This window comes from Lepidochelys kempii, chromosome 1 (assembly GCF_965140265.1).
Source record: "Lepidochelys kempii isolate rLepKem1 chromosome 1, rLepKem1.hap2, whole genome shotgun sequence".
NCBI classification, from domain to species: Eukaryota; Metazoa; Chordata; order Testudines; family Cheloniidae; genus Lepidochelys; species Lepidochelys kempii.
In genome coordinates, this window is record NC_133256.1 from 223,108,797 (window position 1) to 223,130,784 (window position 21,988).

Here is a 21,988-nt window from a genome sequence, read left to right on the forward strand (position 1 = left end):
AGCTGTTTGGCGACGGCAAGCGCTGGGAGGGAGGGAGGAGTGGAGACTCGGCATGCTAGGAGGAGGAGGAGGTGGTGAGGCAGGGGGACGGGGTGGGGAGTTTGGCTGCCAGGGGGTGCAGAGCACCCACTAATTTTTCCCCGAGGGTGCTCCAGCCCTGGAGCATCCATGGAGTCGGCGCCTATGCAGCAGGGAGCTTATTGAGAGCACAGGAGAGACAGGCTCCCCACTCTCAGTTCAGGGGCCTGGACCTAGCATGGCCTGCAGAAGCCCAGGGCTACAATCACAGGGAAAGTTCTGCTTGTCCTGGACTGGAGCATGCCTAGTGTGGTTGGAACCTTTGATGATTTTTGCTGCGAGGCAGTAGCAAGTCTCTACTGAGCACGTGTGAACTGCGATTTTCCAAAGGCTTATAACTTGGCCAAATTTGGGCAGGTTTTCATAGTAATGGCAAAAGGCACCTCCGTGAAAGAATGCCACTTCCCTACCAAATTTCAAGTCCTGGATCCAAAGCATGAGGGCATTAGAGCTTTTCAAAGAAAAATGTCACCAGGAATTTTTTAACATGAACACAACTATGTATTTTTCCCAGCTTCATTCTTGGAAATGACAATCATTTCAGCTGAAATTTTCCAGAGTAATTCAACCTGAGGCAGACACATGGCACAGAAAAAAATCAGCCCAAATGGTGGTATGCAGGCAAAGTTATAAGCAACTGAAAACAGGCTCTTATAATAGGAAGTGTCAGACAACTTTAATAATTGGTGGTGCTACCAACCCAGCCTATAATATACATGAAACATGCAATAAGGGGAAATTATTATAGGGACACACCAATCACTTTAAAGCAGCCCATCCACTTTAAAGTCTTTCATTCATCCTTTTAATTAAAGATCCAGCTTCACTGGGCAGCCAATTTTTGCTATTCCTCTGAATCATCAAAGACACGTTTCACTCTGTGCGCTGGGCTTGATTCTCCATTGCCCTGCACCTTGTGTGTAACTTGGTCACACCACTACAAAGTGGGTGTGAAACTCTGTGGGCCAGATTCCACTCTCTACTCCCAGCTTAGGAGGGTAGGGGAAACCATATTGGATATGGAGCCACCATGATAGGTTCTATCTACTGTCCTTCCTGTGGCTCAGAAGTCATGGCTGGGGAAAGGGGTCATGGTCAGGGCATCCCTGTACTCCTCTGATCCCTAGCTGCCATTGATTGCACAAGTTACAGCAATCTCCAGCTGTTCTAATTTGGGCAAGGAGACAGGCCTTGGATTGAATGGCTGCTGGATCAGGGGACACAAACATAGCTAATCAGGCCCCATCTGTCTATAAGGCTCATTGGCACCCTGTGCCATGCAAGGTGCCATCCAGATGTACTGTTAGTGAAATAAAATGAGAACCGCTGCAATTCTTCATTGTTGTTAGATGCTTCCTTGCAATGGTTTGATTTCCAAACCCCGAATGGAAGCTTTTGATTTCTCTGTAGACAACACAGTCTATTCTGAACTTGCACAGAATGCGTAATTCTCTTTATGAATTACCCCTGCGCAATAGGCTAGCTCTCAATCACCATCCACCACTCTCAGCTCATTCCTCTGTCTCCCTACCACCACTAACAATGTCCTGACTCCCCCACCTGGCAGGAGAAAATGTGCATTATTCATCAGATGAAGGATAGGTTGCTACCTTCGTAGAAATACTGTACCTCCCAATATGGATACGATTTCTGCCAGCCCTCTATACTACTGGCAAAGAATGGCAACATCTCAATAATACTAATAATTCATTAACAATCGTCCATGCTCTGAGCCTTTGGATTTGCATAGTTTTCTGATACAGGGAAGCCAGGTTTTTAGCAATGCCCACCCCATCTGTCTTCTCTCTGCAGAGGAATTTATCCCTGTTTTTTAGAAGCCAGTGGGGAAACTGGGTCTGTTTAGTATTCTCACCTAGTTACAGTCAGTACGCAGTGTGCTGCTACTGGGAAATAAATGTGTGTGCCTTCCTGGACTTAGGAGAAGACACTATGTACCAACTTTTTTTTTTAATATATTCTCTTGAAAAACACGATTACTTCAAATCTGGGGAATGTTTTATACAGATTTCCTTACTTGGTAAATAAGGCTACAGCTGCCTTGTTTATTTGTTAAAAGAAATGGTAACAATAACATATGCATTTATTAAGAGGGGTATGGGAGGAAAGCTCTCTAGGTTCCCCCCACCTGTCATTTCCCCAAGTCCCTAACTACTATCTTTAAATGGCCTGAAACATGACAACACCGTTCCCTTGCTCTGCCCAATACCTGGGGAGTTCTCTCATGATAACGCCCTCTTTATTCTGCCCATGTGCTTCAGGACTAAGGTGCAACTCAAATGGGTCACAGTAATACAAGCAGCATAGTCCAGTGGAGGAGGCATAGGCCTGGGACTCAGGTGACCTGAGTAATTCCATTCCCCGCTCTGCCATTGACCTCCTTGTGTGATTTTGAGCAAATCCCTTTGCCGCTCTGTGCATCAGTTTCCCCATGTTTCAAAATAGGGATAATGACACTTACCCTCTTTTGCAAAGAGCATTTTTCACCCATATATCCTAAAGCAAAGTACTACTGTTAATGGGGCTATCACAGAGGAACCCAGCAATGCTACACAACAGGAAACTGATAAAGGCCAAAAGAATTGGAGGGGAAGAGTGAATCAAGGAAACGGGACAGTGTAGACGGGGGATAACCATGGAGCAGCAGGGAGAGAAAAGGCTACAGGGAGGACAGAGAACAAGGAGAAGACAGACAGGGCAAAGGGGGAGAGAGATACTGGGCTAGATAGACCGTATGTCTGATCAAGTATGGCAATTCCTACAAATATCAGGGATTAGAGAAGAGAAATAATTGGGGGAAGAAAATCACAGAGGTTAGAAAGGGAAGAAAAGAAATACAGAATACAGCTGATTGGTTCTGATTGTGCAGGATTGGTTCTGATTGCACATTTTCTAGTTCTTTGCCCCCATCTATTTTTAAATATCTCACTCCCACTATTTCCCTTAGGGGACCAGTCAACAGCCTAATAGATCTACCAATGTGACATTTTTCCTGATAGGCTACATTTTCTTTTCCTATATCTCCTCCTTTGTCTCTTCGTTATTCACCCTTGTGCTTCACTAAACAATTCCCCTTCATCTCAGTGCTTAGACCCTTGAAATATTTTAAACTGTTATCACAGCCCCCCACACAGTCATCTCATAGCCAAATGATACATATTTTATCCTACCCTCATAAATCAGGAGAGACTCTCAAAGAAGCCAGTGAAAGAACAATCTATAAGCTATTTTCGGGGCATATATGCACTAATAAAACTGCCGTGGTCATTTTTCTTATTAACACACCCACCACACTAACATGCTTGTGCTTAACAAATGCTAAATATTCAAGAAACTCTGCTTTCCCCCTTCCCACTCCTCCACAAACACACAGCTCTTTGGGGTAAGGACCAGAGCCCCAAGACTTAATTTGTCATACCAGAACATTTTCAAATTCTGTCAGATGTAAATAAGATCAGGAGTTTGCTGACTTGCCTGACTGAATTTATATGCTCATTTTAGCCCACAAAACACATAACCTCCCTATAAGGACATAGCCAGCAATTGGCTAATGCTCTGATTGGCAACTAACCGGAACTAGGAGTAAACATTCTTGCTGCAGACTGAAGGGAACCTGCACCATGAATGAATGGCCTGAAACTCTTTGTGCGTCTAGTGTGAGCAGATAGAACAAGGGCAGTCTCTGAAACTAACCTGAGAAATTGAAGCCATCCGATTAAAAATGAAATCAAACAACTCCAGAGACAAGTTTTACTCTGATTCCTATTGTGTTTGGCTTCTGCCTCTAGCTTTCTCTTGCACTAAGTGTACTGGGTGGTGGGGTAAGGGATAACAATAGCTGCATTTGTACCAAAGGAACTGAATCCCTAGAGTTTTTCTGAAGTTAACATAAATGTGGATGGTTAATGTAAACATGTCCTACACAGTTTCAATGTTCATTTGTGTTACCCTGAGAAGCATGGGGGTGGGATCTTCCATGTGTCACTTGCAAAGTTCTGAAAAATCCCCTCCCCATTTCTCGTACACTCTGGCACCCTCACAGAAGCACACAGCACATTCCCAAACACTTGTTGCATTCAAACAGCTTAATTTTGGTAATACTGCGTTGAGGTCGCAGGCAGCTCGGGAGGTTGATGGTGCTAAAACTTTGTCCTGGGCATATTACCAGCTGGAAGGATATCACAGGATGCTAGCCCACCAGAGAGACAGGAACATAGGATTGCAACACTGGAACAGACCAATATTTCATCTAGTCCAGTATCCTGTCTCCAACAGTGACCAATGCCAGATGCTGTGGAAAGGAAGGCATAAAACACCCGTAAGGCACCTAATTGTGCATTACACAACAGGGAAAGCTTCTTACTGTCACCTGGTGGTGATCAGATTCTGCCTTGAAGCATGAGGGCTTACATGCCTTGTAAGTTTAGTTTCGCAAGTCTGACTGCAGATGCTGCTTGTCAACTGCAAACAGGCCTGGCAGGACCTGAGTGTGAGCAACATGTCCAGAAGAGGGTTTTTGTTAAGAGTTAGGGTGGGATTTTCAACACCGCACAAAGTTGCCCGGTTCTGCTCCTATTGAAGTCAATGGGAGTTTTACAGTTGACTTAAATGGGAGCAAAATTAGGCCAACACTGAACACTTAAGCCAACCCATATTTAGTATCTTCAGACTTGGGTTTATGAGGTCTGATGCTTACCATAGAGTTGTTTCAATTATCTGAAGGTGATGATGACCTTTGTCCTTACTATTCTGGCAATCTCTCACAACAATCTGGGCCTTCACTGTGAAAAAAAAATCAAAGTAAAAATAAGGACTTTCTCAGAGCTCCACCATGCAAAATAAAACTATGTTTGCTCATTAGGTGACCCCCATCTTTTTCCAAGTGGCTCAGAAGACACTATAAAACCACTGAAAAAATGTATTTTAAAAATGAATCACCGCCTTAAACTATAGATTAAAATGCAAGGGAGGCCCAATCCAAAAAGTTCAAATATGTTATAGACTATGTTTTAAATGTTACCAGAATCCAGTGGCGTGTGAGTATGTTGTTCCATTTGGGGCCTGTAACTCTTCCTAGTACCTTTTAAATTGTTTAATTCTCCCTGTACCCCAAATAGTGCTTGCTAGCATCTCTCAGTCACTGTTAGGCTGTTCCACACTATAGAACGCACTAAAATGTTTCAACCTCACATTACTACCCTGGGATAACTTACTCAGTAGGGTGGTCACACTCCCTTAGGGGAAGAGTCAAGTAGTGGGAGGGGTTTTCTGTAATGACCTGTATCCACATGGTGGTCTACTCAGTCATGGGTGGTGCCAAGACTTCTGGGGGCACATCCCATGGTGCATAGGGTCAGCTGCATCACTGTATGACAGCTCTCAATGGGTACTGCAGGAGAACTTGTTTGTCCCTTTGGGGGCTTGTGGGTGGAAATGGTGCAAAGCAGGCAACTCACACAATTAAACCTGCTCCAGGTAGTCACACTCCTGGTTTCTGCCTGCAGTCTATGTTGCAACTGGCAGTGAGGCATGGAGCCTACTCAGAGCAATGACTTGTACCTGATGTTGGCATTAGTGCAACTCATTTTGGGGAGAGGAAGACAAAGCAGGGCACAAAAGGCTGTGGTGGGTATTTTGGCAGTGGCCACCACTTGACACTTCTCAAGTAGAGTGTGTAAGCTGCATGCAAAGCTGGAGAAGTGGAGGCAGTTTCTAATGGCAGGCGAATCCTCCTGTACTGGCCTCTGGATGGCCGGCAGCAGACTGAGACAATGACTTGGCAGTGTGCATTCTTGAACATTGGAGCTCTGGACCAGAGATGAACACAGTTGCTGCTACTGAGAGCCATGGACAGCTGGGGGTACAAATCACTGTACAGGCCTATTTGCGGTGGTAGTGACTTCTGGTCAGTACACAAGGAATAGATAGATGGCAAGAAAAAGACATGGGTCAGGGAGGTCCCAGAGGATTGTGAGAAGGCATTGAAGGACTCAGCCCTAGACTGTTCTGCCACAGTGCTAGAGACAGGTGGAATAAGCAACTCTGAGGGAAGCCCGCTTGAGGCCTGCCTCGTGCCCCCAGACTTGCTAACTTGTGCACTTACCACAAAAACAAGAGTGATGGGGTTTTGTGTCTGGACACCAGTTGAGTTAAGGGAACACTCAAGCTGTAACCCATCTTAAATGACTAGGGCAAATCCCTTAGGGAGGGAGATCACAACCTCCCCCATAGCTGAGTTATGAGTCACCCTGACTCTGCCACTTCCAAGGTCATATTTTAGTTCAATAATTATAATTAACAACCCCCCATTTAGCAATTTCCATGTTCAAAAGCCTTTACTACCACCAACTAATTAACTTTTGTCTCTTTGGTGACGGTCAATGACAGTCCCAATTATAACATCTGAGACAGCAGCCAAATCGCCTTAAACAGCAGCAGATTTGATTGGCAAATTATTACACAAGTGGAAAGAAAAAAAATCACAAAATAAAAGAGAACTGGAAAGAGTCATAGACCCATAGAAGATTAGGGTTGGAAGAGACCTCAGGATGTCATCTAGTCCAACCCTCTGCTCAAAGCAGGACCAATCCCCAACTAAATCATCCCAGCCAGGGCTTTGTCAAGCCGGGCCTTAAAAACCTCTGAGGATGGAGATTCCAACACCTCCCTAGGTAACCCATTCGAGTGCTTCACCACCCTCATAGTGAAATAGTTTTTCGTAATATCCAACCTAGACCTCCCCTACTGCAACTTGAGACCATTACTCCTTGTTCTGTCATCTGCCACCACTGACAACAGCCGAGCTCCATCCTCTTGAACCCCCCTTTCAGGTAGTTGAAGGCTGCTATCAAATCCCCCCTCACTCTTCTCTTCTGCAGACTAAACAAGCCCAGTTGCCTCAGCCTCTCCTCATAAGTCATGTGCCTCTGATCATTTTTGTTGCCCTCCACTGGACTCTCTCAAATTTGTCCACATCCTTTCTGAAGTGGGGGGCCCAAACTGGATGCAATACTCCAGGTGAGGCCCCACCAGTGCTGAATAGAGGGGAACGATCACTTCCCTCGATCTGCTGGCAATGCTCCTTGTAGTTCAGGCACTGAACTGGGACTCAGGAGAGCTGGGCTCATTGCCCGGCTCTGCCATCAACACCATGGGTGAAGTTGGCCACATTGTTAAATCTCTGTGCCTCTCAGTTCCTTATCTGAGAAACTGAGACAATACTAGTTCCTTTCTCCCACCTTTCCTCTGCCTTGCCTATCTAGATTGTGAACTCTTCAGGGCGGGGATTCTGTCTGTACAGTGCCTGGCACAATTGGACTTCTGCTGGACCATCTAAGCAAATAATCTACAGTAAGAATACATACATCTAGCTGTATACTAGAGAGACTATTTCTTGGCAGGTGTCATGGCATCTGCTCTACACACCACTCAGTGGTACCTTCTTGTGGCTCATCTGGGGAATTAGCTCTTCCACCTGGTTTGATGCCCCTTCCTGCAGTTAGCCAGCCTCCACGGTATCACAAGTCCTTTGAGGCAAACTGTCCTAGGTGTTCCACTCTCAATTGCATGGTCTGTAGCTGGTAGGGGAACCCAGGCCTGCGCTCTACACCAGGTTCCAGCCCAGGGACCCTCAACCCAGCAGCTCTGGGCTTTTACTCTCCCAGCCCTTACTGCTCCTTTGCTGGACTCCTTCCTGCTCTCCCCCCTTGTTTCAGGGAATGCAACTGCAGGTCTCCTCCCTGAGCATGACAACTTTCTCTCTTTATAGATTCTTCCCAGCTCCTCTGCCCAGCTGGACTTCATCTGCAGTTAGGATCTAGGTTTCTCCCTGGGTTTCTTTCAGGTGCAGCGTAAGAATAATTGGCCTCATTTAGCCCTTCAAGCCTTGTATGGAGTGGACACCCCATCACACCAGCTCCTAAGTTTAAGTTACAGAATAGCAAAATATTGCCAGTGACTTAGCAGGAAAACTCTATTGTCTGGTCCACTGTTCAAAGGGGCAGTTTCTCAGACAGGTGTCACATGTTCCAGTGGTTTGTGTGTGTCACCAGAGTTCCTCCCTTCTTATAGCCTGCCCTAGTAGGTTAAGACTGCATTGGTCTTATGTCCTCATTTAGACTAACATGGTGGAAACCCATTTGATTAGACTTTTGGATGACTCGTGCCTCTCGTTATCTCTGACCTGCATAAAATGTTAGGCCATTTTTTTTTCTCTAAAGTATTCCCTCCTACCCCAGCATCAATATCCTTTCACATCATGGACACAGGCTTTTGTCAAACTGTAAATTGTGAGGTTTCTCTCACATTAATATTACATTGTGAATGTGTATTTGCTCCCCACACCCACAGAAAACAGCTTTTTGATTAGAAACAACATAGCCAAGAGATATCAGATCTACTATATTAACAACACATTGGCTCTTAGTCGGGTAGAACAATGACAAACCCCAGTTCTTCATAGAACTGTCTGTCAAAGGGCTTGACCTTGACCTTCAGAGCTTGACCTTAACTGCCAAATTTGGGTCCAGCTCCTATACTAATCTTTGGTGCAGGAACTATCTGTTTAATAAGTACAGTGCCCAGTGGGGACCTTAGACATAACAATTAATAAATAAAATACCATACAAGACCTAAATAATAATAACAATGAATAAAGTTCCCCAAGGTGGGGTGGTCAGGTCCAATGGTCCACCTGAGGCCCATTCCACACTCGGGGAGAATCATAGCACTTACAGAATAAAATTATTTGCAGTGGCTTTCTGCAGATGAGGACAGCTCATCAGTGGCAGACCATAGCACAGTCTTGGTTCTGTTACTTCAAACCCGGGAGGATCCCAGAGCCCAGAGAGAAGGACAATACAATGGCTACGTCTCAAGCCCTGTTTTTATATGTGACTTTTCACCCAATACATCTTTCTCTCGCTGAGTCATCAACCCGCAGGGGGTTGGCAGTGTTTGCACTGTATCCCCCTATCCTAAAGGGTTTTAAAACAGGTTTAAACAATTAACTCTGGGCTGACTTGCAGCATACAGGATCTTAAGTATTGTTTAGCTGGAAAATAAAAGCCGTTGAAAGGCTGCCAAAAAACATTATGGTTAGTGTTTTAATATGCTCTTTAGTGCTCCTATAACTAACTGCTCCATGGGGTGCACGTTGGCCTTAAAGAGAGGCAATTACAGTCTAACCTTTGGGTAAAGGTTTGGGATGTGCCAGGGTTACCTAAAGGTGGCTCTTTGCCCCAGATGGCTAATAAAATAACTGGGAAGATACTGGGTCCAGCATAGGTGGCCATATTTTAAAAGGTAAAAAAAGCAGAATACTTTTCTGGTGACAATTTTAGCAACATGAAATAATCATAGAAAAGACAAAGTACCCTTCTTTTCCCAAATGGCATCCTGCTGTCCCTACCACTAACTAGCTTCTCAATAGTGAGATCGGCATCTTTCCACTTTCCCTCGTTCTAAAGAAGTTTATTATGAAACGCTGACCAAGTGCCACTAACATTCAGTTTGAGCCAATGGGCAGCTTAGGTAGTCTCTATGATCATTTGACTTTTCTCTTTGCTCCAAACGCTGTTCATAGTTCTTGGACACTGGACAGTATGTCCCTAGAAAACACAGTTTAAATACGAGGTGGTGCAGCAAATCATCTTAAACCAACATTGTAAAGTTATTAAAAAAAAAACAACCCTGCAAATGTTCTGATTGGTTAAATAAAAAAATTGGGCCTGTCCTAGTGAAACTGGGACATATGACCACTTTTAGCTGTTGACTGGGTTTCCCAATGCCTCCTTTTGAGATGGCAGAGTTCTAGTTTCCCTCTAGCAAGCACTAGTTATGCCCTTGCTCATGAAAGGGACTGGATTCTAGTTAAATATACCATCCTTGTGCTTGGAGCAGGCCAGAGAAGAGGAGGGAAAAGTGACTTTAGGATCTTGTCTACATGGGGAAAATTGACCATCATAGCTATTCTGGAATAACTATTCCGCTATACCTATTCTGGTGTAATTTAGCTATTCTGAAATAACTCCCCCAGGTGGACACTCTAGTCCATAATAAAAGTGATTTTATTCTGGAATAATTACTTTGCTTCCAAAGCGGAGTAATTGTTCCAGGATAAAGTCCCTTTTATTTCAGAATAGAGTCCACATAGGGAGCTATTCTGGAATAGCAGTAGCAGAATAGTTATTCCACAGTAGCTATGAAGGTCAATTTTCCCCATGTAAACAAGCCTTGAACCACCCTTGTGCTCCCCATATGCAGAGGTCTGCCTAACCTCTGGTGTAAATTAGAGGCTGCTTCTAGGGTTTTCTAATTTACATACATTCTGGGTCCCATTCCACGCCTCTCACTACCCCTCGTGGGCCCTGGGAAGCAGAGAATACCCATAGTACACTGCATTCTGGCCACCCTGGCAACATGCCACCACTCTGTATGGTTGCAGTGGTATGTATTTTAGTATCTCAAAAGGAAAAGATTCTGATCCTTTGACCTGGCACCTAGGAGGCCTTACCTTCAATTACTGCTGTGATCAACAGGGATCAGATTGAGCCCTGTTCTCCCCTAGAAGAAGTCTTGCTTCTCAGAAAGAGGAACTAGTGAAGCCGCCCTAAGGATTCACTTCTGTGAAAAACAAAATTTTACAAAAGCACAGCTATTCCTTTCCAAGCTTTCCTGTGTAATACAAATCAGAGAGAAGTCCAGAACAATAACTGCAGTATTGTTTAGGTGCATGGCAAAATATGAAGCTGAGATTAAAACTTACTCGGTATAACCACAGGTGAGAAAAATATTCTGGCAATGTTCTACTAGACTTAAGGCTGCAGGCATCCATACCAGATTTTTTTCTGTGCTAGAACTCTAACATATCCTGAAATGAATATGCTACCTTTAAGTGCTGGTCTGAATGACCAAAGAACATAGCACCATGTGACTGATATTGTTTTGCATAAGGCCAAGGATTGATGCCTGCAGGACCCCACTAGAAATATACCCATTCATGATGAGTTACATGTTACATGTTAAGACCTATCGTGTAGACAGCTTTTAATCCATTTAATATGTGGCATGTTAATTTTATATCTTTTTAGTTTTTTTTATTCAAAATATCATGTGGTACCAAGTCAAAGGCCTTACAGAAGTCTAAGTATATTACATCAACACTATTACCTTTATCAGCCAAACTTGTAATCTCATAAAAAATTAGTCTCAAATTTGTAATCTCTTCAAGTTAGTCTGACAGAATCTGTTTTTCATAAAGTCACGGTGATTGGTATTAATTATATTACCCTCTATTAATTCTTTATTAATCAAGTCCCATATCAGCTGCTCCATTATCTTGCCTGAGATTGATGACAGACTGACAGGCTTATAATTTCCCAGGTCATCTTATTTACCCTTTTTAAATATTGGCACAACATTAGCTTTCTTCCAGGTTTCTGGAACTTCCCAGTGCTCCAAGACTTACTGGAAATCAACACTGACAATCCAGCAAGCACCTCAGCCAGCTCTTTTAAATTTTTGTATGTAAGGTACTTTGACCTGCTGATTTTAAAAGATCTTATTTTAGTAGCAGCTGTTTAACCTCCTCCAGAGATATTAATGGAATGGAAAGAGTGTTACTGTGTGATATGACTGCATCATCTGTTTTTTCCCCCAAGTATAGAACAGAAATATTTATTGAACACTTCTGCCTTTCTATGGATAAATCTACCATTTCCATCCAGTAACGGACCAATACAATTGCCAGGATTCTTTTTGTTTCTAATGTACTTAAAGAATGTCTTCTTATTTGTCCTTAACTCTGCTGGCCATAGATTTCTCCTTGCGTCCCTTTGCTTCCTTTATCAATGTTCTATATTTCCTAACTTCTGATTTATATTCATTACTATCAATTTCGCCTTTCTTCCATATGTTATAGGTTAAAAAAAAATCACACCCCTAACCAACATAGTTATACAGTAAAAAATCTGTATGTAGATAGGGCTTTAGTATTGCAGGGTGAGGGATAGACCCCTCAAAATTATGACAGTCCCAAAAAAATTCAGAATAGATGGCAAACTGAACCTAGACAATGCACCACTGGGGAACAAGAAAGTTGTGAAACCAAAGCGGAACTTTGAGAATTCCTTGGTATTTAAATGTGAATTACCTTTGTAATTTTGTTAAGCATAAGATGATGATTTGAAATAGATACAATATGACTCATAATGTTTGGCATTTACTGCGTGTCTAAGACAAGGCACATGATGACATGCAATTATGTGGGAAACTAAATTGCTAATTTGAGCTTCCATAAAAACCCAATAAGTTAGAACAGGCATTCCAAGTTTCCGAACAGTTCAAATTCTTGCAAAGCAAACAAAGATCTTACATAAAGGACATTGTTATTTCAATGGATAATTACTGTACCTAGATGGCAATACAAACAAACTCTGCTCATTAAATATATGACTTTATAGTTTGTGACTTGTCAAGAGGACAATCTCAGGTCAAATTTAGTCCAACTTTTAGTTTTTTCTTTTCAAAAAAATATACAAGAAGCAAAACAAAAATAAACAAACAAAAACCCACAAGCTTTCTCAAAACCTAAAATCATGTTTCCACGATTTTCTCAATTGCAATTACAACATAAAGCATCCACTCCTTTGCAATGTTTGCACTTCAGACATTGCAACATTGTGCTGCTATATGAGAACCTGAAAGTGAAATTGGGTAAAAACTGAGAGCCAGATCATACACCGAAGATCTGTGTGTGGTGGGGTCCCAGATCTAGTCTGAACCCTCCTTTGCAGTCAGCCACCTTCCTCCATGTCATCATATCTACCCCTTCCTAGGACCCCCATGGGATGCTCCACAGAGCTAGGATCCAGGTGGAAATAAGAATCAGAGACTGAGGGGGGCAAGAGACACACGTCATACCACCTGCAACCCTTTGAAGATTCTCAGAAAAATGCTCCAGCCTGGATTCTATGAAGAGGGATGGGAGGGATAACTCAGTGGTTTGCACATTGGCCTGCTAAACCCAGGGCTGTGAGTTCAATCCTTGAGGGGATCTGGGCCAAAGAATTGGGGATTGGTCCTGCTTTGAGCAGGGGGTTGGACTAGCTGACCTCCTGAGGTCCCTTCCAACTCTGATGTGCTATGATTCTAAGATGGTGGGACAATCCCATAGCCTGTTCTACAATAGGGTAACTCCTATCTACTAAAGAACAATGTGGGAGAATATCACTGACTTTTCCTCTGCCTCCATTCCTTCCCATGGGTTTTACTGCAAGAGGGAACAATCCAACCCTGAGTCACTCCAGGTTTACTTTTCAATGCAAAATGTTGTATCAGGCTTTCCCCAGATGGGTTTGAAGTGGGACATTTAAACTATTGTTTTGATATGCATTCCAGTGTGTGAATCCTTAGGGGGTTAGAAAAGTATGGCAAAAACTTTTAGAGCTTTGGCAAGAACAAGGCCATTTATGATTACACCAAATCTACAGCAGCGAGTTTACAGGGGTGGCCTTTGTGTCCTATATCATTTCATTCTTCTTTCTCTCTGCATTCAAAACCTCTTTTATCCACTAATAAGGAGGATACTTGCATGGGACCTCCTATGTCCCCTTAGCCTGCTTGCCTGAAAATAAACAGAAGGAAGCTTCTGGTGCTCTGAGATTCTTCCCACTTTCCCAGCTCTTGAACACCAAGCTAAACATTCATGAGAAGTAAAAAACAAAAAGGAGCAGATTTTTGTCTGACCAGTGAGTGCCAGGAACTCCAGAGCTGTAATTCTTCAGTTAACACCAAGTTCCTTGTTGATGTGAGGCAAGCCACTTAACACTTTGACCCCAATAAATAGACTGATCTGTAAAATGAGGATAATATTTACCTACCTTCCTACTTCTCAGGGACATTGGGAGGTCAATATTTGTAAAGCACTTCGAAGAGAAATAGTTCTATCTGAGTGCTGTTATTAAAACACAGGGTACTATATTGCTGATTATGATTACATATAAATATATAGTTACATTTTGTTGTGATGATCAAAGATCTATTCATTATCAGTTTTCCCAAACTCAGATTTTTCTCCTTTTTTTTTTTTTAAATAAATGCAGGTTTTCCAATCTCTCCTCGATAAGTGCCATCAACAAACATAGACTCCAAAATTTAGGCACCAAAAGTGCCATCAATAAACACAGGCACCAAAATGGACATTTAGAGGGGAAAATAGCTCTTTGGGGCATGGATATATTTTCATATTTGTCAGTAAAGCACCTTGCACACTTTGGACAATCCAGTAGGGCCACGGTGTTGTTAATATTAAACAGAGTTATATGTATTTAAATGAATTGGGGTGGACAGATTTTTTTTAAAGTGGGGAAACATGAAAATATGGGAAAATCTCAGTGGAAAAACACTGGGATTATCCCTTTAAAAATGATAATGGCAACTGTTTTTAAAAAATCAAATTTTTATCTGAAATTCTTTACCTCCTGTTGTGACAAATAATTCCTAAAATTATTATACCTGAAAATTTAGAGAGAAAAAATAATGTATCTTTTTTAGGGTTTCTCTGTGAATTTGAAAGCTCTTTGAAGCTTTCTCTTGCTCCTCTGCAGATTCTGTTGTTTGTATGAATCTTTCACAAGCAATCAGGGAGGAAAAAAAACATTTTAAAAAACCAGGAAAATGTGATTGTGATGCGCCGCCTCCCCCTCCATCCCCCACCCTTCTTCCACCTAAGCAAAGAGGGTGAGCGGCAGGGTTGGTGGCTGAAACAACGTATTGGTTTTTAATTGACTCGATTTCAACTTGATGGTGTTCCCTTTCGCTAAAGGTAATTGGCATCAAGAACGTCCCAGCGAAAAACTGTCCCCTCCTGAGTCACCCTCTGGGATTAATTTTTTCTCCACCTCCTGGGCTGATGTTTCGCCTCCTCCTCCTCTTTTCCCTCCGCAGCAGTGTCACTGACTGCAAGTGTTTGGTTTAGGTTTGGCCTATTTGGCAACGACCAGCTCTGGGCTGGGGGGGGGGGGGGGAAGGGGGGAGAGGGGGGAGCAGTCACGTTGCAGAGCCACGTGCCAGTGCAGCGAGCGACTGGAAAGCAGCCCGGAATGTGAAAGTTAATCAGCCGAGGAGCAACAGCTTTACACGCTGCACATGAGGCAGGGAAGGGCGGGGGGAGGTGGAGGGAGGAAACACTATGAAGAAGAGAGCGGCGGGACACGACGGCATCTGTCCATTCTGCAGCCATCAGCACACAGCGGCAGGATAAAGCCCCTCTCAGCCATTCCCGGCTGCCGGGGAGCCTTTTGAGAGGTGGTGCGCGAGGGGAAACCAGACATCTGGATGTCCGCAAGCCTCTTCTGTGAAGTGTGGAAGTGACAAGTGCCACCATTCTCCCCATCTGGGCAGCTGCGCCCCAGGGCCGTGCAGGAAAAGCAAGCAATCCCTTGTGAAAGAGGCAAAAGCCCCAAGCAGCGAGAGCCCCTAAATGTAAGTGACTGACTAACGCAACAGGCTTATAGGAGCTAATAACCAGAGAACGGCTGTTACCAGGCTCAGAGCCCCAGGGCTCGCTTGTTGGCTAGAAGAGTAACTTCTGCTGCAAATGGTTCCCCACACAGCACTGACGGCATCCTGGGATTATTTCAGTCTCAGCCTGCCTCCAAATTCCACTTCCCACAAGGCGGCGGCATCCCGGGGCTGGGGAAAGGACCCCGCTTAACTAAACTCGGGGACGCAGGCACAGCCCCCAGGTTCACTCGTGGAATGCCACTGGGGGCATCTGGTTTCTGTTCGTGACCGACCTGGCTTTCTCTCCCCACCCCACCGCCTGACGCTGTTCCGAGCCTTTCCGGGGTGCTGGGGGCTGTGACTCTGAAGGGATGGGCGGGCAGTTACCGAGTGAAGTCTAAGGCAACCATAGGGTCTGGGGGGAGGAGGAGGCGGAGGGAAATGGGCGCTCCAATCTGGCCTCACGTGGAAAATTTGAATCTTCCCCCGGGCAAAAATCCGACCCCCTTTTCAGTTTTTGTCCCTTAAGGAAAACACAAACACACCTGAATCCTGCCATATTAGACTCATAGACTATCAGGGTTGGAAGGGACCTCAGGGGGTCATCTAGCCCAACCCCCTGCTCAAAGCAGGGCCGGTCCCCAATTTTTGCCCCATCCCAAATGGCCCCCCTGAAGGATTGAACTCACAACCCTAGATTTCAGAGTAACAGCCGTGTTAGTCTGTATTCGCAAAAAGAACAGGAGGACTTGTGGCACCTTAGAGAGGAACACATTTGTTTGAGCATGAGCTTTTGTGAGCTACCGCTCACTGCTCAAACCACTGAGCTATCCCATCCCCTACCACCCCACTCCCCCCCCCACCCCCACACACAAACTCTCCTCACTCAGCAGGCAGGCCTCTCCCGGGTCTGACCCTTCCGCCCCGCTTTGTGAGCCCTGCAGTGGGGCGGACAAGTCTGTTACAGCGCTGCCCCGGGCGAGACTGGATGGATTGCTCTGCAGCCGGACTCAACACGGGCCCACCTGCTGATCGCTCCCGTGAGGTGTCACTCCGGAGGCTCGCCTCCGACTCGAGCGGAGTTCCCCCATGGAATGACCCTGGAGTAACTGAGATCAGGAGCTGTCCCACTAATGAATTGATTATTATTCCCTCCTGCCACCGCCCATGCTGACAGCCCCCCCCGCGCAGCCCCCTTTGCTACTATGAGTGTCTTTCCCGTGTAAATATGCGTTACCTCTTAATGTGTCCAGTCTGCGTGGGGTAACTGAAGTCTAACGGAAAGAATCAAAGTACATTTGCGACTTGTTTACAAGTCAGGCGCACCCGATGATGCTCTAGGCTTGATGTCCTGGGAGTATCCTCCCCCCTCCCTCCCCGCCCCCGCCCCACTGCAGCCTCCCGGGCAAAAGTGGCGCGTTTCGACCCAGCTCCCATCCTGTTTGAAAAGCCCGCGTCAGGGCTGCCGGTCAGGTGTGCGGGGCTTTGCGAGCGGGCATGTAGCAAAGCGGAAACGGTTGGTTTGCTTTTTAGTGGGGGGGGGGGAGCAACCTCGGGGTTTACTGTTCCCGTTGTACGTATAATTTAATGGGTGCTTTATTTGTTTGGGGGTTGTGTGTTTGTTTTGCTGCGTTGTTGTTGTTGTTGTTCTTTGACGAAATGTAACCGTGGCAGTGGTAGCGAGAGTAACTAATTACAATCCCATTGCATCGTCCCCGATAGCATTTGGTGGGGATGGGGAATTGGTTTTATTTTGCACTCCGACGCGCAGTTGCAAGTGTATCGAAGGCTCTGGCGAAATACCAGTACACCCAGTGCGCTCCTATGCTCTAGTGCTAACTCGTAGGGGGAAGTCTTTGCAAAGTTGCTGCTGACCAGACTCCTTTATCGTTTATATTTGTCCTTATCATTTGTCTTCTCCTGAACCGCCCCATGTAAAGTCTGTAGGTGGGAGTGAAAGATATGGCTTGTTAGCTTAACAAAGGCAGGAAAGTTAATTGCCTTTTTGACTTCCCAGAGCAAATATAGCATATATGTGTGTGCAATCAGGTGCATATTTGTACTTGTCTATGTGCAAGGAGCCAAAAGTCCAACAGGATGTTACATTTGGTTCCCTCTAGCTACGGACTTTCCCCTGGTTGGGCAGGTGAGCTGGAAGGGGTGCTACAAAAATCCAGATCCATCCCTGTGATTCTCTTCCTTCTAAGGGGACTGACTAGTAGCAAGGATGTAGGTTACTTTTCCCCTAGAAATCCCCTACATTCTGCAGCCAGGCAGAGTCATGTCAAGTGCTCCTCCCTGAGAAAGAGTAAGGAAGGGGACTGTGTCTCATTCCTTTGACACAGAAGTAAAGGGTCCCCACAGCTCAAGGGGTGCTGTGGGAACCTGATGCCCCTGTTGATGGGAACCATGTGAACAGCAGAACAAATGCAACTGAAAACGCTTGCCTGGAATACGTGACTTGTTTGTTCCCCAGCACGGGTGGCTGTGGGAGATCTGTTCAGTTGTTCTTGGAGAAATCAGCCATTCCCTTACCTAGTGTCTGAGGGTATGGAAAATAACTCACACCCAACCCCCTCCCTGCTGTCCTGAATCTGTGCAAGGGGTGAGCCATGCAAGGACGGACTGTGCTGAGGAGGCAGATAAGGTAGCAGGTACTAGGCAAAAACTGGGGAGAAAAGGAGAAGAGGTCAGAGTAATCTGAAATCAGTGAAGGTGGTTATGCCTTTGTATGTCTCTGGAAAAGGTAAAAAGATGCAACCACCTGCTGTAATAATAATGATACTTAGCTCTTATAGAGCACTTTTCACCAGCAGTTCTCAAAGCCCTTTACAAAGGAGGTTAGTATATTTATCCCATTTTACAGATGGGAAAACTGAGGCATGGAGCAATGTCACAAATAGAACCAGGACTCCTGACGTCCAATCCAGTGTTCTGTGCAGTAGACACACTACCTAATAGGCATATTGCGTATCTGAAAAAATAGGACTTTCCAACTGGAATTTTAAATGACCACACACACACACACACACCATTATTATACTGAGGGAACAGTTCTCCTCCGTAAGGATGAGAATTTAACATTCCATCCAAACTTTTTTCCCCAAAAGAATTCATTTAAGTGTTTTGACCATTGATAAGAGCTGGTTGAACTTTTTTGAAATTCAAAATTTTGACAAAATGTTCCATCAAATTTTTGAGGCAAAAATAAAAATGTTTATGGAAATATGAATTAATTTTGATCCATTCTAGCTGACATATAACCAGAGGGAAATTAGAAATGGCCACCACTAATGCAGAGCCCTGTTCTTCAATGCTTACTTATTCAGGTTGACATCAATGGAGCTACTTGTGTGAATAAAGACAATGCATGAATGAGGGTTGATTCATAGATCTTTAAGCCAGAAGGGACCACTGTGATCATCTAGTCTGACGTTCAGTATAACATGGGCATTGGCAATTGGACCTCCCTGAATTAATTCCTGTCTGAATTTGAACATATCTTTTAAACAAATATCCACTCTTGATTGAAAAATTTCCAGTGATGAGAGGACAGGCCCTCCTCCAGTTGTTACAACAACTCACAAAAATCAGTGGTCAGGAGAAACTGAACCATACTGACCACAAAGATCAAGGTTCTAAATACGTTGTATGTAGAAAGTATTTCAGATTATTTTGTTTTTGCAGGTTTGTAACACGCAGAGTTTTACACGCAGAATTAACATGTGGAACTCATTGCCACAGTGGACCTCTGACATCGAAGGCTTAGCAGGTTTCTAGAGAAAGGTTAGGGGTGAAATCCTAGTTCTATTCAAGTCAATGATAAAGTTCCCATTGACTTCAATAGGGCCAGGATTCCACGCTAGATATTTACATGAACAATGAAAACATCTACACCAATCAAATATGCCGCAAGTTTGGCAAAGGTATGAACCCTCATGATTCAAGGTATGAATGAAGGCAATAGGAAGAAACTTTCTATAGGGAAAGGTTATTCTAGAATTACCCACTTCAAGGTGCTCGCATCTTCTGAAGCAGCTGGTGTCGGCTGCTCTGGGTAAGTCTACACAGCCCGCAGCAGCAAGTCTCAGAGCCGGGGTCTGCAGGCACAGGCTCCCGAGGCTCATGCTATGGCACTCCCAAGGTATGTCTACACCGCAGCTGCTCCAATTACAATCTAGTCTGAGATCCTAAGTATGCATTCAGGCAGCTAGCCCCTCTTGTCGCCCATACCACCATGGTTGCACTGTTATTTTTAGCATGCCAGCTCCTCCAAAACTAGCAGCCGTACATCTACCCAACCTGAAATTACACCTCAGAGATAGGATACTGGGCTGACTAGACTGCTACTCCCATGTGGTATAGCTACTCCTGTGTTCCTCTGATCATAGACATGGGCGAGACAGATTCTTCTCTAATTAACATTATTTAAGAGATTCAAAAATGCTATTACCAAAGGTCAAAAATGTTTGAGAAATACCATATTTTGTCCTTGCGAAGTATGGCAAAAAGCCAACTTACAGTTCATATGAGAAAAGTTTCTAATGCAAAAGATTATTTCCTGTAGTGCACTCACTACCTGTCCTTTCCTAATGTTGATGGATCACCTTTGAGTAAACTTAGTTTAAACGGTTGGAAGTTTGGCACCAGACGGAAAAGGGACAAAGCAGCAGTGTGACTGTTATTAGCTATAGTGACAACCAGCACTGCTGAGTATCCTGACAACTAAGAGCCAGATGCTACATTAATATAGGAAAAATGGAGTTGCCTTCTGAGATTTCGGACACCACCCAGAGGTTTATTTTTGTTGCTGTATTTACAGCTGCTTCTCCTTTACAGGCACTGAGGCCTCAGTGATGGCTCACCAAAGAAAAAATAAATGAAAACCATTATTTTTAGAGACAATAATATCTTGTTTATATACTAGATATTTTCACATACAGAAGCACCATGGGCTAGTAGTGGACAAAGAAGGTGGAAGTCTGGAACTATTATGTCCTCTGGCTCTGCACTGATTGTGTGCCTGGCTTTGGACAAATCACTGACCCTCTCTCAGTGTCCTGATCTGTATATCCTCCCGACTTCAGAGCGGCAGCAGCTAGATCCACGCCTTGGCTGGTCACTAATCCATCCCTAAGCCCACATTAGCCTCTGTGCTTCCTCTGCCTCCATCTCCACATTCTGGGGTTGGGAGAACAATGGTGAGTGGATCCATGTAGAGAAAGAAATTGGATATCTTTCTAAAAGATATGCTCTAGGCTCAACCAGAAGTTATGGATTTGATACAGGAATTACTGGGTGAGGTTCTATGGCCTGTGTTATGCAAGAGGTCAGAGTAGATGACCATAATGCTCCCTTCTGGCCTTAAAATCTATGAACCTCTACCAATATCTCCCCTCAGTTTTGCTCTGTCCCCAAACGCCCCCCCCCAGCACATCACATAGGCAGCCCTTGAAGAACCAAATTCCTTTCCATGATGAACAAGCCAACCCCCTCACTAGCTCTACATGAAGCACCCCACAAAAAAGAGAGGGAGAAGCCCTCCATCCCCTCCACAGCAAACACAACATTGGCTGAGGCTCCAGTCAACACAGTCCACTGAAGTCAATGAGAGTTTTCCATGAAGATGGGAGATTGGCAGAAGTTTTCCCAGTTTCCCAAATACCCTAACACTTGCTACGTCCCCCATACAGCATGTGATGCCTGTTGAAGTGACCCCACAAAAGGTGTCTGATGATCTTTCTGTCTCTGGCAGGGAATCGTTGCTCTGTACGCTCGTTGGAGAGCAGCGGATTGGAGAGCAAATGGAGTGGAGGTCAGTGAAGGCAAACCGTGTACGAAGGAACCTCTTTGGCCCCGTGGACCATGAACAGCTGCAGCAGGACTTCCAGCACATGCTGCACAGCAGCATGGAGGGAGCCCAGCAGAAGTGGAACTTTGACTTCTTACGGGACATGCCAGCTGAGGGGCTCCTGCAGTGGGAAGAATTACAGAGCCATGATGTCCCGGCCTTTTACCACAGTTGTGTGGTGGGTGAGGCTCGCAAGCCTTTGAAGCCCTTGAACCAGGGTATAGTCAAGGAGGTCAAGGCTCACCACTTTGCCACGGTGACACTGACTGAAAACCCCAAAGTTGCCAAGAAAATGTCAGGCAAGAAGAGCCAAGCAGTGAAGAAACGAAGACAGACATCCTTGACAGGTGTGTGAGACTTGTACTTTATGCTGCTCAGTGGGTCAGAACTAGCTCTGAGAGCTTCACAGGAATTTAATCCTGATAGGCCTGTGACTAGCCTGGTCTTAAACAAGCAACACTTCAACTAAATCAGATGACATGCCTGATGCAGACAGGTTAAGGGAGCTTATCATGTGCAGTTTACATAAGAGACAAT

The 21,988-nt window shown here is 44.7% G+C and overlaps 1 protein-coding gene and 1 long non-coding RNA gene across 5 annotated transcripts in view; one reads left to right on the forward strand and one right to left on the reverse strand.

Annotated features, from left to right (window-relative positions):
• Window positions 1-16,898, reverse strand: LOC140899641 (uncharacterized). Its single transcript, XR_012155404.1, has 3 exons — window positions 16,838-16,898; window positions 4,793-4,877; window positions 1-4,387 (listed from the first exon to the last, which is right to left on the reverse strand). It is a non-coding gene; the product is annotated as an uncharacterized lncRNA (long non-coding RNA).
• Window positions 15,280-21,988, forward strand: part of LOC140899628 (cyclin-dependent kinase inhibitor 1-like) — a 14,719-nt gene continuing 8,010 nt past the window's right edge. For all 4 annotated transcript variants that reach the window (XR_012155398.1, XM_073315444.1, XM_073315467.1 and 1 more), the window contains exons 1-2: window positions 15,280-15,579; window positions 21,356-21,798. Coding sequence is in view for 3 of the 4 variants with exons in the window: in XM_073315444.1 (XP_073171545.1) it covers window positions 15,578-15,579; window positions 21,356-21,798 (445 nt within the window). In the remaining variant the exon portion in view is untranslated. The remainder of the gene's footprint in view (window positions 15,580-21,355; window positions 21,799-21,988) is intronic.